We start from the raw sequence: 20,248 nt of genomic DNA on the forward strand, positions 1-20,248 counted from the left end.
CAAATTACATTGGAAAAGTATTTTTAAGGCGTTTGCATGAAAATATTCTAAAGGAAAATGATATTAATATTTTTAAAGCCAAATTAAAAAAGTATATTATAAGCCTTAGTTTATACTCGTTGGAGGAATTCATGTCATTAAAAAGACCAAACTAGCAAATATTTTTAGTAATAAGATTGGCCATATGTATGATGGCATTTTGACACTATTCCTGTACACTTGATGTATTCAAATGAATAAAGATATTTGATTGATTGATTGATTGACTGTCCTATTGTTTGTTGCAAGCTGTGCACCTGTTATATTAAGAGTAACATAATATAAAAAAATAATACAGTTTAAAATGATAACTTTATAGAAAACAAAGTTAGAAGTTTTTAAGTGTAATAAAACTCGTTAAACAAATTATGGTATCAATTTAAACAGTCTATTGTCATCATAACAACAATTATTGTCTCAAAAAGAACAGATTGCCAGTTTAAGTACTAATGCTTGAACTTTAATTTTTAAATTGGAATTTGTGTGTGTGTGTGTTTTGTTGTTGTTGCAATGAACAATTCCATCACTCAATTTTCTTAATTGCTTTTGATGAATGTTAATCATGTTACTACTAAGTACTTAAGTAGGTTAATTTAAATGTATAAAAACAGATGGTCAACGTCAACAACTACATTGTGGTTTATAGCCATTCATAATAAGTGGCCAACAATTTGAAAAGTATTCCAAAACACTGCCTTGATGTGTACAGAGCTGTTTTACTGTAAAGTGTATTTTACTTGAAAGCAGTGAGTTAGCATAACATAATCTAACTAACTGGCACCAGAATTATCTTTACACCTCTGACTCAGACTTGTAAGGTGTGATCATGTGAAGTGTGTTCCAGTTCACACCCAAACTCCAGACTCCAGCTTTTGGACTTCAATTTTAATGTTCACTAGATCCTATATATATATCTGTATGAAAAGAGTTTAATTTTTGGAACTCAATTCTAAGTCTTTCTATAAAGATGTGGGAGGTGGAGAGTTTTAAAGATTTGTAGTACATCATTGGAGAATTAAGATTTGTGGACATCATTGGAGAATTTCATTAGTATTAATTATGTTAGAAATAAATTGAATTCGAAATAAGTAACTCTTTCATTTAATACCTTTTTCAGATGAAATAAAGCTCTTTGGAATTTCAAAAAGTAATGAACACAGTAATCTTTCGATTCTTTCTAAAATATCATACCACTATAAGTAATCTCATTACCTACTTTGTTTTGTATAAATGAGACCATTATTAATTAATATATGTTTTATTATTAGTGGTCAAACAATATTTGATCTGAGGTATAACAATAAAGTACACCATTCCTTAACCCAACCATCAACTACTAATAGTGGTTGTTTCTGATTGATCTTACATTACTGTGCATTTAAAAGTAGAAAAAACTAAGAAAAATGTTATACATTTCACAATTGGATGCCCCCTTTCTTTTAAGTTTATTTTGACTGTTATATACTTTTGTTTATGTCTCTCATAATAAACTGTTTATTCTGGATCAATGTGTTGAATAAACTGAGCTGAGAGCTTTTGTTGAATGTTATTTCAACCAACCCACACTATTATTAAACCCGACATTATATTTGACTTATATTTGGATACCATGAAATTCAAGATAAACTCACTATACACTTTTTTGAATACAACTTCTACCAAAATCTAACTTTTTATAAAGAAAACAGCAAGCAAAAGTAAAAATAAGAATATAAACTTGATAATTAAATACATGTGGTAGTTACAGTCTCCACTTGTCATTAGAAAAACTGTAGTCTAATGACTGGTTTGATTTTAATCTACTGTCAATCTGAAAGAAGGTCAGGTAAAGGAGTAGTTCCACTGGCCTCCATTTTTAGCAATTTATAAATATGCTCCATTTCATTTTCATATACATTTTTCAAAACACTCCATACTATTGAAATACAACAAAGAATTAAATCTAACCCTTTCACTTCCCCTCTCTCCTAACAATGCATGTGAGATGATGGGTTTGAACTTAATCAAATATTAGATAGACATGCTGCTGTTGGATATAATCTCCTTGTCCAGTTTATAGTTGGTTTTGTAGTTTATCAAATTTCACGACAAAATAACTTATTTCTCTCAACGAGACAATGGCACCCCATCTCTTTTTAGTCCAGGAGTTATTGGAACTTAATTCCATTAAATGATCCCTCCTATGGAATATATGCACTTACTGAAATTTGTTACCATCAAGTGATGGCAAATAAATCACTATCAAAGGATTACCATTCTTATCTAATAAATTCACACTGATTTTATTTTAAGTTCAATGATTTTGTCGACATTTTATGTAAAATTTGAGTGAATAAGAGTTGAAATGAGTGAATAAGAGTTGAACTGAGAGGTTGGAAAATTAATTTTATGATATTTTTATATGGTTCACTTTATGTAGGTAGGACTTTTATAAGTTGTATGTTTATTAACATACCAAATTATTAAACATTTTTTTTATGTTTGTGATTTTCATCACAAAGTGTAAAATTAAACTAAAATTTAGTGGAAAAGTAGGAAACACTTAAATTTGTGAATAGTGAGTCTTTTACTCCATTTCTCCTACGTGAGGAAGACGTTCAAAATGAACTCTTTGCATTGTTTTGACATTAGAGACAATGTTGGAGGTTTGTCTAGGTAACCTAGCATCCAGTGCAATTCAGATGAAGAGGTGTTAACATTGTCTCATCAGGTGAACAATTATCTGTTAAATTTGTCATCTTATATGTCATGACCTTTTCAGCTCGTTCAGGTTATTGTCATTGTATAAACAATGTTACACACTTTCGTCACTATTCTCACAAACCAAAAAGACATAATTGCTTTATTAAGATTTCCTAAACCATTTTAAAATATATTTTAGACATGAGTTTGTGATTTTAAGGTTTAAAACTCCATTTTACTTTAAATGTAGTTTTAGAAATACTATGACACATTTGACTAATATTGGAGTTTTCCTTCAAAGTAGTTTAAATAGTTGATGGACTATCCCTTATAAAAAATTCATAATTTGACATGAAGATTCTAGCTTAACCTAACTTTTTGTAAAATATGGTGCCAAATTTAGTAATAAAGACAACAATTTTGTAAATAAATAAAATGTATAAACTATATTTCAAAATAATAAAGCCATAGGCTCAGACTAACAAACATATTATATGAAGCAAGTAAAGGTGAAGTGATTGTAGTTTAGTAATGGCTCGTGAGTTGAAACCACTTTCTTGCATAGCTTGATTGAAATTTGAATGTTATAGTTGTGTTAATTGGGGAAGTAGTACAGGAGCCAATAGGGGTTGAGCATCAACTGAAAGTCTTACACAGTTTTATTCTTGAGTACTGTTTAGGATACTATAGTGATCATGAAACATAATATTGTCACCCTCCAGCGTGGTCAAGAACTTGGAAAGGAGGAAAAAAGACTTGGCAGGGATAAGGATCCTATGCCAGCTATAAGTTGAGAACCATTTGAGATAAAACATTGTAACCAACACAATATAATAGAGGAAAATATTTATTATCAAAAAGGCTATTACATAAAAAGTCATATCTTTTATAGTCTATTATGATTATAGCATTATAGGTTTATAATGTACCTATTAAAAAAACATAAAGGAATTGAGTTCTTCACACGTTGAAAATTTTTTTTATAACAAAATTATAAAATGTAATGCATTTATAAATGGAGTAAATAGGGCTGATCAAATGCCTAGTTACAACCCCTGTGATAGAGTCGATAAAAAAACAACCCTAAAAACAAAAAAATTGCCATCCATATTACACAAATGTTGTTGTTGAATGCCCATGGCTTACACAATATGCACAGACCCAAGAAAACATTATATAATTTCAGATTAGGAGTTATTAGATCGTTAGTGCCGGCACAAGTAGAATTGGTAGAATCTCCAGCACAAAAGAGACTACGTCACACTGCGCATTTGAACGAGACACAGTCTCACTGCAGTTTTGTTTACTGACCATATTTCAAAATATCAACTGCAGTAGATAATAAATTTCAGTAGAAAGTTCTACTAAATATTAAATCTGTGGTGTTTGAGTGCCCAAAAGTTTTTAGTAGAAACCCCAGAAACTCTTCCAGAACAAGATACATAAAATATTGTCTGCAGTATTCACATTTCATCTTGACAATGTTCATCCTGATAGACCTGCTTCATAAAACAGAAATTGGTACTTTTGAAATGGACTCTTTTTTTATTATTTCCCTACAATCATAACATGGCACATGATTTTTCCCTCAAAGTGATTTTAGAGCGAACACACCTCTGAAGTAATGAGGCTTAATTACACACACATTTATGGCTTAATGAATTGATGGCTCATTGGCAGTTGATGAATACAACACCAGAATCGAAACGCTTGTGTCACATTATGACAGATAACTAGCCATTGCAATTATTAATACTTTCAAATCTGGTTAATCAAATTATATTGAACTAGGAAAAAAATTAAATATTTTAAGGTTCAAACGCAACAAGTTTTTTCATACAGTTCTTTTGTATTTGAAATACTTCTTCTATTATTTTATTCTTGTAAACAGCATGTACAGACAGATCAATTAAGTCTTATTTATTAAATGTCCTGTATCAATAAAAAGTGTGTGTTGTATTACAGTCATATTAGGTCTCCACTGTAATTTCAGATCCGTTAAAGATCAATATTGTGAGAAGTTTTGAGAGAACTGAAACTATTATAGGGGTTTGTGTGCTGATAAGATAATTGTCACATTAGGCAATTAAAAAATCCCATGTCTGGCCCCTTCATCCTCACTTTTATTTTCCATAATCACTGAATAATTATCTGTACTTCAAACTTCTTTATTTACTTACTCAGTTTGGACTCAACAGTTTTCTGTGCAGTTAATTAAATTTAAAATATACATTAGTGATCATTAAAATAATATAAGAATTCATACAATATTTACTGACAATACAAATAAAATCACAAGCTATACAATTTTTTATAAATAAAAATTCACAAGAGGCAAATGACCTGCTGACCTCGTGTCATTTGTTTCTCAATTACCTATTGAAGGCTATAAAAAGCTTTCCCAATAAAATGGTTTTAAAAATTTGTTTTAAAAGGTTTTCAGATTATTAGCATTTTTAAGTTCCAATAATGCCACAAACAATTTGTATAGTTTGATAACAAACCAAAATATTCTGTGGCTCTTGAACTTTTAATTATAATACTTTTATTGGCATTCCATTTATAATTTTCTAGAAAATTGTATATTGCAATTTACTTATATCTCTAAAAATGCTGTAGTCCGATTTGGATTCAGCCTTAATTCCTTCTCTCAATTTAATATTTAATTAAATCTTGAGGCAGAGGATGGTTGTATGCATAATCATTGTTTAATACTCTTATCAAACTCATTTAATTTCTATGGTTTCTATGTGCATGTATGATTTTATTAAACAATAAAATATGAGCTAATTTAAAATTATACAATAATGGAGACAGAATAACGTTGCAATAGATTAATATTGCAACAAATTACTTTACCAATATCAAGCTCTCTAAGGAGTTGTTAAGTTGGAATAGTAGACATAACCTTGTTTGAAAATAAAAAATGAGTATTTTTACTTTACTAATAATTGCCTATTTAATAAATTTGTTGTTTCATATATTTTGAAGACATTCAACTCAAATTATTAAGATGTTTTATACTGTTTCATATAAAGTTGCATTCACATATTTTATCACTAACCAACATTTAAATCATATATTTCACATTTTTGGTCGCAGCATGTTAATGAAGTATTTATATAAAAATTGTGTTTTTGGCGAGCTTTTATACAAAGTTTCTTAGCCCGTTTGTTGCTGTTAAAGATTTAACAATTGTACTATATGGAATATTATCCTTCAGCTCTCTTATAAGATGTCCTCTTCTCTCCAACTAAAAATCAGTATTACAAATTGAATGTTTCAATCTCAAAAAACATTTTATGTGAAAACTCAGGAAATAGGAATTTTGTAGATTAAGTGTTGTATAGTATCATTTTAAACTAAACATTATAAATCAGTTATAATATTATAGCTGTGTAGGGTAGGCTGTATATGGTTAGATTAAACGATTAATCCTATTTGAAAATATAGTACAGGTGATTAAAATGTTGTAGAACTATTAAGTTGGTACCACTGGAAATAAAAACCCAAGTTTGGTTTTTCATGTTTTATTTACTTATCAGATATTTAGAAAAAGGAGGCAAGAAAATATTTTATGTCTTAATGTTGCATACTTATCAATCAGTTATACATTATTGCAAAGTAACTTTAGAATAAAATAAAATTAAACACTTCCTGTACACACTGTAACCACAAGTTGCACTTGAGTTTCAAGGGTAATAGTTACATTTGTTAGAATAAATCAACTGGGAAACCTGTAGTAAACAATAAATTGTGAACCAGATAAGGGACAGTTTTAATATAGTCAAGAGTTTACTGTTAGATGTAGCAGTGAAATTGGAATACTACAGAACACAGTTTGAAGTACTTGAAACAAACATGTTATATTCAAGTATTAAACACTTCAACTTCATCAGGTCTGAACACAAAATGACAATGTTCTGAGTTTGTTCTTGTAAGAATATACAGATTAATACAAGGAAGTGTTATTACGAAGTTTAATGCAAGGTGTAATTCAAAGTTTCAGTATCCCCACCACAATCTCACTTAATTTATAAAAAAACCCATAATTTTTACCTTTAAACATTTTTAATAACATCCTTCCCCATGTCACTTGTCTTGATCTAAAATAAATGTTAAAAGCTATAAAGGATAAGTAGGCGAAGGTGGTATGTTCTTCCTTGAATGAGTACCTGCTTGATAGCTCGAATTGACACGCTGCACCATCATATTTTTAGTATTTTAATTTTTTCTTTTTTATTTATTTTGATTGTAATATCTGTTGTCAGTGAAAATTATATATATATACAGGGTGTCAATTAAGTCTGGAACCTCTTTTTTAATTTTTAAACCACAATATAAAAAAATACCAAAAAGTTCATACGTGCTTACTGGTGATAGTAACGCATTCATCTGCCCAATTACCGACCGGATTATCCCTTTGGGGGACGGTCCACAAGGAGTCAGACAAAATTCTTAAATAGCAGCATAGGTCAAGTTTGGTATCAAATTAAAGGTCTTACTTAGCAGAGTACAATGCCGCAAACCGGACTTCAAAAGGTTGATTCATTCAGTAGTTATAGCTATTTGAATTTTAAAACAATTGAACAATGTAAATTATTAAGTATTACAAGTAAACACCAATTTTTAAGTACCTGTGATCAAAGTAAGTGTTCAAAATGTTCCCCTCCCATCGTCTGGCAATGTCCTAGGCGGTTGTAAAAGCCATCCACTGCATTTTGAAGGTAGTCACGAGGTATATCTTGAGCTTCTTGGACTATGAGATTTCTTAGGTGCGCCAAATCTCGAGGCTTAGTACGATAAACTTTATCTTTGAGGTATCCCCAAAGAAAAAAATCCAGCGGAGATAAATCAGGGGAACGAGCAGGCCACTCTACTGCACCATGTCTTCCAATCCATCTGCGAAGGAATATTGTATCCAAGTATTCTCTAACAAGGAGAGCAAAGTGTGGTGGCGCGCCATCTTGTTGGAAATAAATTCTTTGAAATTGTCGACCAAGAGCAGCTTGTAGTGCAGGAATTATCTCATTTTGGAGCATTGCTAGATACGAGTCACCATTTAAATTACCATTGATAAATAATGGGCCCATAATTTGATTTCCTGTAATACCTGCCCAAACGTTAAGTTTCTGTGGATGCTGTGTATGACTCTATCTGCCACTTTCACATTCTAACAGTAGTTGTGTTATTGGTAATAATTATTGATTCCTGGCTTCGATTACTACATTGTCAGATGATGGGAGGGGAACATTTTGAACACTTACTTTGATCACAGGTACTTAAAAATTGGTGTTTACTTGTAATACTTAATAATTTACATTGTTCAATTGTCTTAAAATTCAAATAGCTATAACTACTGAATGAATCAACCTTTTGAAGTCCGGTTTGCGGCATTGTACTCTGCTAAGTAAGACCTTTAATTTAATACCAAACTTGACCTATGCTGCTATTTAAGAATTTTGTCTGACTCCTTGTGGACCGTCCCCCAAAGGGATTATCCGGTCGGTAATTGGGCAGATGTGTGCGTTACTATCACCAGTAAGCACATGTGAACTTTGGTATTTCTTTCTTTTGTGGTTCAAAAATTAAAAAAGAGGTTCCAGACTTAATTGACACCCTGTATATATATATATGGGGTGTATATATATATATATATATATATAATGTATTTTAATTTTAATTAGTTTATACTATATATCTTTGACGATTCTCCATAACTTACTCACATATGTTCTGTAAGTTCGCAACAAGTGTTTGGTCCTTTTTCATTATTAAATGGAAAACAGCAGGAATCTTTTTAATGCTATGACTTCTTCCATAATTAGAACAATATTAATACTATTCAACTGTCATAATTCTATTGGATTGCCTTTAGTTTAACTATTTGAATGTTTGAAGTGTCATTCTTGAACTTGGCCTCCTCTATCTCCAAATGTCACCTCTTGTAGCATTTGCAATGAAAAAAGTGTAATGCCATCCTTACCAGAAAACATACCTAAACTCCAGCAGCTTATACAGTAACCATAGAATTAGTTGACCAGAACACTCATGTAAAGGTCTGCCTAAGTTTTATACTGTATGGAGTTCCCAAGTTAAACATTTTTCGTAATATTTCAGTAAGATAACATTTCTTGAGTCGTCTCTGCATTTTAAAATAGTTTTACTTCATAAATTAAATTAAAAAATAATTGTATAAATTTATATCTTGAGTATATTCTTTGCAAGTTCAGGTGGTCCTTCTACTTGTCCTAAAATTTGGATACAGGTTTATTCAAAAGTAGATAGAATTGTGGGTGCCAGCACAAATCATATTTTTATTACTGTCCTTTCATAAACTATGCAACATTATTCTAGTCTTTCCATTTATACTGCTGGCACCTTATATAAGATTTTCACCATTTGATTATTCTATATATGTGTGTTTTGCAATGACTTTCTAGTTGTGGCCACAATTCTGAGATTGTGTTTACAAACAACTGATCACCAACAACTGTAAATGTACCTTTAGAGTTTGCTGTAGGGTAATTACAATATTTGTAGTTTATTTATGCTAATATATGAACAAATATAACTTTGAATTAACTGTTCCAGATGTGGCGAATGGATGTAGAGTGTATTTCCAACCTGTTGACCTTCGAGCAACTGTGCCTTATGAGTCAGAACCCCTTACTACCGTCCCCACCAAGGGTGGATCCCTTAGAAATACAGCCTCGCAACCCTCTTGAGTGAGTAATTTTTTTATTTGGATGTTGACTATTGTATAGTTATAAAACTATACTTACTGTTTCTAATACTGATTTTAAAAGTTTCCAAGGAAGCTAGACTATTAGATTATCAGAGCATTCACATTTGCAATTGATAACACAGCTCTCGTGCCTAGATGTAAATGGTCACTTTTCTTAAGTATTAAACCTTTGTTATTTAATTGTAGACAGCTATAATTGGAATACCAAACAAGCATTGGTAGCATGGTAACTCATTCAAATATTTCTTGAGACAGGTTGAAAATATTTACCCAAATTCATTAACAGTCTTAAAGGTTTAAAATTCTTTCAGCATAACTTTGTACTACTCTAATTAAAAATCATAGCTGATCATTTGTAGTGGATTGATACTAGTATCACAATGATGCAGGATAAAATTACTTGTTACATCATTCACTGAGTGGTAGCAGTTGTGAGTTTATAATTACTTAAGTTAAACTGTTCTGTACTATAAGTATACACCATTCTATTAGACCTAGATCTCATATTTACTATTTGTGTTTAAATCTAAGTTATTCAGTAATGGTAGTTCGGAGTTGCTGTATTTTTTAATCTAACTTGACATGTTAAATTACATCTCGTCAGTCAAGTAATTTACTTCATTAATGCATCTATAGGCATTAACCTTTATGCCAGGTCTACAGTCCTGAACTACTCACTTTTCTTCATTGGTGGGTCATCTAGGGTGATTCCACAAGAGTGCTTGTTAACCCTTTTCTATAAGAAGGTTAACAATTAGGATCCTGTACAGAAATTGATCCTAGTCTTCTGGGGCTGCCAGGAAGAGGATTGTAGATCCCAGTGTCATCAAAGAGACATGTGAATGAGAGCTTTCTCAGTGGAATCACTCTTCTGAAGCACAGTCTCAATGGAATCACCCTTAGATGATAGAGAGCTCAACAATGAAGAAGAAAGATTGGTCCAGGATTGGAGTCTATAAGTAACGGATAGCTTAAAACTATTATAAGCTGATCATTATTATTTACAATAATCAGATGTTTGTGACTTGTCAAAAAGCTTTTGACTGTGTTAACCACAAACTTCTGTTGGAAACTTTGCACTTTTATGGAGTATGGGTCAGTGTTTGGAACTGGTTATTATCATACTTATATAATAGGAAGCATATGGTGGATAATTTAAAAATCGTACTTACCTCTTCACAGGATACAATAGGTGCTAGAGTACTTCAGGGATCAGTTTAGAGACCAGTTCTTTTTATATTGTACATCAACGGCATCTCTCATTCCTTCATTATTGCAAAAACAGTACTCTTTGTTGATGACACTACTCTATTTTTCTCAGATAGAAACATCAAGGAGCTCAATACATGTCTAAAAACAAAATTATTAAAAGCCCGAAGTTGGGTTATAATAAATGGACTCTTATTAAATATTACTATATATTATAGATGTCCTCTTCAAAATTTAACTCAGTTTTGTTTTTATTAATATGAATCTTCTTTTCTCTGTGCCTCTTATCCCTCCCAGCTCTATGGTCTTATAAGGTATCAAATAAGGAAAAGTGAGGTCTCACTCGACTACATATTCTGTTTGAAAAATTGAACTGGCCTCTATCCGAAAGCATATCAAATTTAAAAACATAAATAAACTTGCAATGTTTCAAAGTAGCTCTTGCCCCTCACATCTTAAATGTTACTGCCAATATATACTTATTTAATTTCGTTAATACAAGCTAAGAGAGTTAATGTTAGCTTCAGCCACCCTGTGGTACAGCTTGTGAAGGTACTGCCATGTGGGTTTCCTTTCGAAAAGCTTTGGTATAAGGAGTTCAAAGTCCATACTGCATAGGTTCAATACAACGAATGGGAGATGCTGTGACGCCACACTCCTGCGTGCTCCGCTCTACCATGCTGACATGAGATTGTTTATATAGCTACTCCATGCCACATCATGCTCCGCTTTGTTGTTTGTCTCTTTTTACCCTTACTTTCAAACTACCGGTTGCACAACTTATACTTTTGTTGCACCTGAAGAACAAAAAAGCCAAACGAATCTTTGTTATTAGAGTTTTTAAGATCATGTGAGCTTTGAACTAATAACCAGAACCTTCCTCCAGCCTAGACCTATAGGTCAAATTTCCAGTGAAATTCCTAAATTTATCTAAAACAGTCGAGGCAGTAGGAATGTAGCCATGGTTCCTCTGGCTGATTCCGACAATTTTTACTCATTGCTTTGAGTGTGGCATGGTTGCTTAACAATGACTCCTTCTGGAGTCAAGCCACAGCTTTAGCTCCAGATTTCACAAGCAAGGTCTCCCCACTAGATGTCTCTGAATAAACTACACAGAGTACAGAAGAAGAGTCCTAACACCTCCAGGTACTTTGCTCTAATCAAGGCCTTTTGAATGTTAAAGATGTAGATCTTTTTATAGAGGAGGAGTCCCAGTGGAAGTATAAAAACTTTATGCCAATATGTAAGACAAAAAAAGTTTCATACATATTGGCATAAAGCTTTTTAACAAATTACCTCTAAATGTAATGTCCTTGTCTGCAAATAGTTTTAAATTATTTCTTAAGGAATGGTATAAAAAAAGCTTTTTATTGTTCTGACTAATTCTACAATGTTTCATTAAATAAAGTAAGTGTTTCATAAAGTATTCTTTTCTTATATTTTGTTATTTGTTATATTTGTAAATTGTTGTATTTATATTTAGACTAAAACAAGTTTTATAAACAACAAATTATCTTATAACATAAAATGTGTACTGAAGTTAAATGTCTATTATTTTATCTACGTTATTGTGCTAATATTTAATTGACTTATGTGACAAAGCCTATGTGTTATTTAACAGTAATAAGAAAATTGATTTGAATTGAATATAGAAGAAACACAAATTTATAGTGTTAGCGTCCCATCAATGATCTGTGTTTGTTGTTACATAGCACCCAGGCACTAAGAAGGGCTTATAAAAGTAAAGAGTATATTTTAATAATTTTTTTTTTAAGTTTTAAGTATAGGGTGGAAAACTATATAACAGGGGGTGACAGGAAAGAGTACCAATAGAAAACAGAACACAGATGAAATAACTCTGGTCATATATAAAAACCCAGAGAAGAGAAGGTTCTAGACTGTTTGAAGCACCCAAATCTGGATTTCCTGTTAGATAGAGAGATGTCTATGATAAGTTCAAATTGCAATAGAACATGTTTTAATATATATAATATTTCAATAAACACAATCCATGAATAAAATGAATAAATTAACAGATATTCATAAATTAAATGGATAAAGTAAATAACAAGGAAATAACAAATGGATAGAGCTATATAAGGCAATAATAATAGTTATAAAATAACCTCATCTATTATACTTCATTATAATAGGCCATAATATTATCTCATCTCAGTTAAAATTTAGTACCTCGTTTTGTTTTGATTAAAATGAATAAAGATATATGTTTCTGATTCCAGAAATTGGCCGCATGCCACTGCTCTTTCTGACCAGAGAATACAAAGAATACCATTTCCCTACAATGTGATCAACATTCTACCAGAAAGTCAACAGGTCGAACTCGAGTTTCCCATGTTTATTCAAGGTAGTTAATTTTTCCTATTTTTATCGATCTTTAATGAAACTATTTTAATAGTATTAGGTCAGTCCTCATTGCATGATATTAATAATAGAGTTTAGTATACAAGGTCTGTCCAATAAATACATGAACTGAGGCTGTAAAAACTTCATTTTGCTAAATTTAGTCTACATTGATTTTGTCCCCTTCAAAGTACTCTCCATTTGTTGCTATGCACTTATTCAATCTTCTTTCCCACTGTTTAAAGCACTCTTGGAAGTTCTTGGCTTTTTAGTTTTCTCATTGTTTCTTGCTTTATTGTGTCCAAATCTTCCTAGTGATGTCCACTTATCACATTTTTGCATTGGCATATTTTAACCCTTATATCGTCAGTATATCTTTTCACAACTTCCAGCAAACGGCACAATATTAAAAAAAAAAAATTTTAAATGTGTAAAGTTCATTTTTATTTTTACTTTCTATAATTATGGTATGTATAAAAAAGTAAAAATTTTAAAATTATCTTCTACGTACATATATTTATGGGACATTAAATTGTAGATACAAATAAAGTCAAAATAAAAGGCACACAAAATTTTATTAGCTAAACTATAAACATTACCAGACAATTATATAAATATAATTAAAATAAATTATATATAATAAAATTAAAAATAAATAAAAACCATATAAACAGAAAACACGACGAAGGAAACCGACTCAGCGATGGTTAGACACACACTACCTGAAGCCAAACTGCAAACAAAAGCATGCGCGCTGTACGGTGTCTGTGCCGTGTGGCGGGGAGAGTGTCTAGACACAGCGTCTATTGTTTCAAACAATGTAACGCGACAGCTATATTTTGACGCTTATATTGACATAGGTCAATAACCCACACACATGGTTGACGCATACCGTTAGTGACATTGATCGGATTTAAAAGGAACTTAAATTTGCTATAGACGCAGTTTTGTGTCGATGCGCCGTACCGCGTCTTTGCCGTTTGGAGATAGTTTGTCTATGCGCCATACGGCGTCTGTGACGTTATAGGGGTTAAATTAAAGATTCTTTAATTTAATAGGCAAAGTTAGGGCCAGATGGTTGTGTATTATACTTAACCTATATAATAATATATATACATAACCTAGATTTGTACTATAAACTAGACATAGCTATCTACAATTTTTTATCAACATTATTTAAATTAAATGTCTTGCCTTAAACAAAAATGAAAATGTCATACACATACACAGTCACTCTCAATGATACAGCCCAGGGCACTTAGAACAGACCAATTCCAGTTATCCGCTCTATATATGAACATAACTTCTTAACTTCAACCATAAACTGGGGATGACTTTCACTGGATATGATGGTTATAAGAAGGGAATTCCAAAAGCAGTATGCAGCAACTGTAAAAGATTTGTCAAAAAGTGCAGTCCTGTGATATGAGGTATATGCAAGATGTATGAGTCAGAACGAGTATTTCTTAAACTTCATAAAAAATTAATTTCAAATCATTTTAAAAATATTTTTGTAAGTCCTGTGTTTAGAATAGAAAACACTAATGACAAAATTTTAATTGATCACTGATCTTTAAGTTTGAACATCGTGGCTGCTCTGTAGGCATGATATCCTCTACAAATCGTAAATGGTCAGCATAACATTAACAATAATTCCAAAAATTTGGGAGCTTTTTGCCAAGTATGATCATGTTATTGATCATAGAGTTGCAGTAGTTAAAATCGGGCATACAAGAGATTTCCCCTTCCTAGTATATTTCTTTCCTAATATGGACATCCTGGGGTTTATTAAAATCCTACATATGACCTGGGCTGTCTTGATTATACATTATGTCACTATAGATTCTTAGGGTTGTAGTTATAGGTATTGTATCAATCCTTTGTGCCAGTTCCCCAAATGATAAAACTTCCTACTTTTAACTATTTTCTGACTGGGATATTTTTGCTTCTTATTACTAAACTAAAACTAGTGTCCTGTTCTGAGTAAGTTATAACACAGTTATATGTGTGTATTAGTCACCTCTCAACACTTATTATAACTACTTTTTACTGTAACAAACTAGTACATTAACATGATAACAATTAATGAATAAAAAAACACCGGCCCCTTAAATCCACTCTTGACACCATAAAAAAAATAGACAGTAGACAACAATCATTCTTTATTCATTTATATGTAGTTTTAAAGTACAAACTGTACAGTGAATATTGTTATAAAAATCATTACAACATTATTATTATTATTATTTTGTCGTAGCATTAAAATAATATTCTTATGTTATTATAGTTTCAACCATTCCTCTTATTGTGCATAATGATATTAACTAGATACATATATATTTTTTTTTAATTTTGGTTGTGTGTTGCTAATACAGGTTAACACGTAGAACACTATTTGTTACACCACAAGTAATAATAAAAAAATCTTACCACCACTACACCAGTGTAGTTATCGCTTCATAAATAATGTAAAACCACTGTTCAGTACTGATTTAATTTAATAGTCACTTCATGACAAATTCAGTTATATAATCACTTTATTTATACATTAGACCACTACAAACATTTAACTGTTATTGCTGTTGTTTGTATTTTCCACAACCCTACATTTAAACAATGCTCCTTTGTTTTATGTTGGTGGCTTCATGTGTTGTCTTCAGGAAGTAAATTCTTTAACATCCAACATTCAACCAAACAATCAAGAATTAGGATTCCTATTCTATTCTCAGAACATTATTTCAGACAAAATAAACTGGCATTAGAAACTGGGCAGTAAAATAAATCAAACTCTTTCCAAAAATTAAATAAACAATAAAAATTCCATAAAATAAATACATATATATGTAGTAAATACAAGTTTACGCTTATTTGTGTGTTAGTTTTTTATTTTAAAACTCATGAAGTACAAAATCAGCAGTAAAATAGTTTACTGTTACTTCATTTTACTTCTTTTCCTAATTTGACTTCTTTATTATAGTTTGTTCAACAACCCAAATTATTATCAGTCCTAGTAAAAGTAAAACATCTTTATTAATAATACAAATTTTAAATTATTATTTTTCTTAGTGAGTCTCAGTAACTCTTAGGCTACTGTGTCTCAGAACTACCCAGCATCTCCACTAAACATGTTATGCTCCCTTTTCCCCCCATTAGAAGGGTGATGGGGGAGGGGAGGAGGATGATATTTGGAGGTAAGCTAGGGAATTCTTAAATAAAACGAAATATGTTTTTTATTTTTCTATTTATTGTACGATGGTACCACTCAGCTAAACTATTTACAATGAAGAACCGAACTTAAAAAACAACCCTATGGGGACATGTGGAGTTACACTCGGCTGCCAGGTATCCCTGTCCTAACCTGTGTCACGCCGCCTTGCCATAGTGGTCATCTCTTAAGTCAGGGCCACTTGTCTGTTGAGTGCTCCTTTCAACTCTACACATCCTGGCTTTCTTGGTGGGAGAGTTTCGATAAAAATCTAAACAAAGGGCAAATTTTGGGTGTCTTCATTTCAGTACCTCAATTTGCCAGTATATGAGATATTTGTTAAAATAAATTTAATGTTTTATAGATCTGGGTGAGGAAGTGTCAGGAATCCAGTAGATGCACACAACACTCTGCTGATAGAAACTCTATTCCTGTAGCTCAAAAGTTTCCGCAGCAAGTAGCTATTTGTCAGTCAGGTAGTGTCCAAACTGTTTGTAATAATAAATGTAATGTTTTGTAGATCTGGGTGAGGACCACAGTGTTAAGAACCCGGCGGATGCTCCCAACATCCTGCTGATGGAGACTCTTTTCATGCAGCTCAAGAGTCTCCATGACAAGGAACTATTTCTCAGTCAGGCAGAGTCCAAGCTTTTTGTTGAATCTATCTTCAAGCGTCAACGTGACATTCAACAGCATCCACTTCCCTTTCCTCGACGACAGTCTTGGGGTATATTTAATTTTTTTTTAATCAGTTGCCTTGATATTGTAATTTAGTAGATATTTAGTGTTATGCTCTTACAGGATGTATCTGAATCTATGTGATAAACTTCTTGAGTAAATTCTAGAGTTTAACATCAGTTTGATAAAGCATTAAATAAATTAACTTCAAAATTATATGGGTTACATACCTTATTTATTTACGTTCTTATTTATACATATGATAAAGAGTATGGACAGATTCTAGAACTTACGGTATGTCAAAATAATAAGAGACAAGAGCTGTCAGATATTACTGAAAGTAAATATAAGAATAGTTTAGAGCAATGGAATCACTGACTAGACAAATGAATCAAGTGTTATGCATGGTATTTGGAAAAGAATTAGATGGTTTGTAAAAAAATTAAATAGGTTTTTAAAAATATAGTTTTTCAGGTACCCTCTTGCACATCCTGAAAGTTTGTCATATGGGTTTAGATTTACTCTGCATATATGGTGCAAACCAAATTACACCTTTTTGTATGCAGATGATTTCAAATTCAAGTAGTTGTAGAAAATAAAATTTAAAATTGTTTAAAGCGAAATATAATTAAACTTGGAAATGAAATGAAATGAAACTTGGCTTTATTAGAGGCGAATTTAGGACTATGAAGTCCTCTCTTTCACTTAACCTCAATAATGTGGGGTCAAACCGAAACTGATAGGTTTAGGAGCCACGAACCAGTTTGCATTGTAATCACACAACATAGTTTTTCATGGAATCAAAGAAAGGAATTGATGGGCACGTATACTATTTTTGGTGGGGATTGAAATGGGATGGTATCAAAGGGGTTAAAAATATAAAATGGAAATTGTTTTCCGGAAATTTTTTTGTAGCTTGACACATTAGACTATGTAAATAATAGTTATATCACCATTATGTTAGCTATCAAACAATGAGTGTTATTATTAATTTTTTTAATTGTATTGTTTTTTTCAATTATATATTAATGTTAATTTTATAATAATATAAATTCATATCTATGCTTTAGTTGATAATACTAATAGTATAAATTTAGAAGAGGCTTAAGGGAACGGGCTTATTTGGGGTATGGACTCTGAAAATTCAATATTATCTATAATTTTTGTGAATAGGATGCATGAATTATGGTTAACTATTTAAGTTGCGTTATATTTATTTCAAACTGATATTTGCATTGTGTTAGCTTTGTTACTAATAAGGATATGTATGTATATAATGAACCTCCAAACAGGCTAAGCCTGGTAGATTTAATCTTTATTTCTCTTTTTATCTGTTATATAAATGTCTAGGTTATTATGTATGAGAGTAAGATTGATTAAGTCTTATAAGATAAAAAATAATGATAAAATTACATAATTTGTCAAGTTTGTGCATTATTATAGTTAATGTTTTATGCATCCAATATTTATTTGATGATGTATTGATATTAATATACTGCAAGAAATAATGTTCTTTTTTTATTGTTAGATAAACAGACTAAAAGTTGATATTTTCAACCAAATAGTGGGCCTTTATATGGTTGGCTGACATTGATTTTATTTTTGCATATGTGTCTGACAACTGGTTTAAAATATGTTTAGCTAAAAATATCTGATAAATAACTATAGTTTAATATTATCACCCTATACTATAGATTCTCCGGTTACACTGTTTTGAAAAATTGTTATCACAATTTAAATCCTGAAATATTTCAGATTGGTTTTACATTTATTTAGTTTAACATTTTTGTGAATTTGTTTAGTTTAATATTTTTTTTACTGAAAATAGCTAAGCACATTGAGGCCAAAATATGTTACTGTAGTCATGTAAGTCTAAGAAATAATTTTTAAGGGCAAAAAATACAGAAGTTATCATTGCCCGTTAAGAATTAAGATTTTTAATCCTTTAAATATCTTCCTATTTGGACTTCTACCAAAATAAACATGGCTGATGATCTCTTTCATAAGAAAAGTTTCTCTATTGGTTTTATCAAATTTAGGTTGTGTGCCAATACAATGCAATTTGGCCTTTTGTTCCTGAACTAGATTTAAAAATAAACATTCATTTGTTTTGCGGTTACTTATTGAAATTGGGGGCTTTAAATATTTTTTTAGATATAGGCCAATTCCAAAAAGAAATTTGATTTTGATTTCAATACTACATTATGGTATAGATTTTTGATTCTGAGTTTGATTCTGTTCCTGTAATATATGTAGCTAAGACTTGTACATAATTAGTTTTGTTTTATTCCTGTGTTGGTCAGCCATTAATATGTACACATACATATATTCTTATAGAAGCCATATTTATACTACTATGCAAATTACTAGGTAAACAAAAATTAGTGAATGTTTGTTTACCGCCGAGCAGCGGATGTCCGTGTGTATACACAGCATATGCGTGGCGATGCACGAACATAGATGGACATAAGAAATACGAACTGAATGCAAAATATTATTGGCAAAACAGCTATAATTTATTAATTTAGTTATCTAACTACATGTTGTAATAAACAAAATACAACGAAAACAACATTTGAACAATAGGTAATTTACATACTGTTGATCAGCTCTTATCCACGAATAGATGTAGAATATTTATGAAAATATGAACATATTGCCACAAATCCAGGTGTTTTTTCGGATTGCTTCGCTCAAACTAGGTTGAGCTTGCAGATAGTACTTATTGACCGTTTGACATTGTGGCAAGAATTTATGATGCACTATGCCATTATAATCTAAAACACAGTGAACATAACCTTCACGTTCAACTGCACTTGTTCAGCCTTTTTCGGTCTTGGCAATCCAGAATGCCTCCACTGGGATGAATGAGCCTTAGATTCAACGTCGTATCTGGAAACCCACGTTTCGTTACCTGTTATATATAACACTTTTCAGTAATTCTGTATCATCGTTGACTCCATTTAGTGACTCCTGAAAAACTTCCATACTCTGCTGTTATTTGTACAGGATTCAAAAATTAAAAAAAATTTTGGTATTAATTTACATTAACGTGACCATGGAAAGGTATGTTCATTTTTTTTCCTGAAAACAATATTGAAGAAAAAATTCGTCGGCAACAAAAATCAAAGGAGCTACGATTTTTTTTAATCCTCTGAAAACTCTGTTTTTGACAGTTTTCTATGACTCCGCATCTGCTCAAACTCAGTATAGCCAGATTTTAAAAACCGATTATCATACCAACAACGAGAAATTATCGTACTTTCATATAAAATAATCGTACCAAACACATTTAATGAAAAAGTATGTTATGTTCGTATAATAAA

The 20,248-nt window shown here is 31.2% G+C and overlaps 1 protein-coding gene across 3 annotated transcripts in view; it reads left to right on the forward strand.

Moving 5' to 3' along the window:
- Positions 1–20,248, forward strand: part of LOC124369311 (KICSTOR complex protein SZT2-like) — a 295,343-nt gene that overhangs the window by 121,036 nt on the left and 154,059 nt on the right. For all 3 annotated transcript variants that reach the window (XM_046827256.1, XM_046827257.1, XM_046827258.1), the window contains exons 20-22: positions 9,316–9,449; positions 12,919–13,043; positions 16,765–16,971. In XM_046827256.1, the coding sequence (XP_046683212.1) occupies positions 9,316–9,449; positions 12,919–13,043; positions 16,765–16,971 (466 nt within the window). The remainder of the gene's footprint in view (positions 1–9,315; positions 9,450–12,918; positions 13,044–16,764; positions 16,972–20,248) is intronic.

The sequence above is a fragment of the Homalodisca vitripennis genome, chromosome X (assembly GCF_021130785.1).
Source record: "Homalodisca vitripennis isolate AUS2020 chromosome X, UT_GWSS_2.1, whole genome shotgun sequence".
Classification (NCBI taxonomy): domain Eukaryota; kingdom Metazoa; phylum Arthropoda; class Insecta; order Hemiptera; family Cicadellidae; genus Homalodisca; species Homalodisca vitripennis.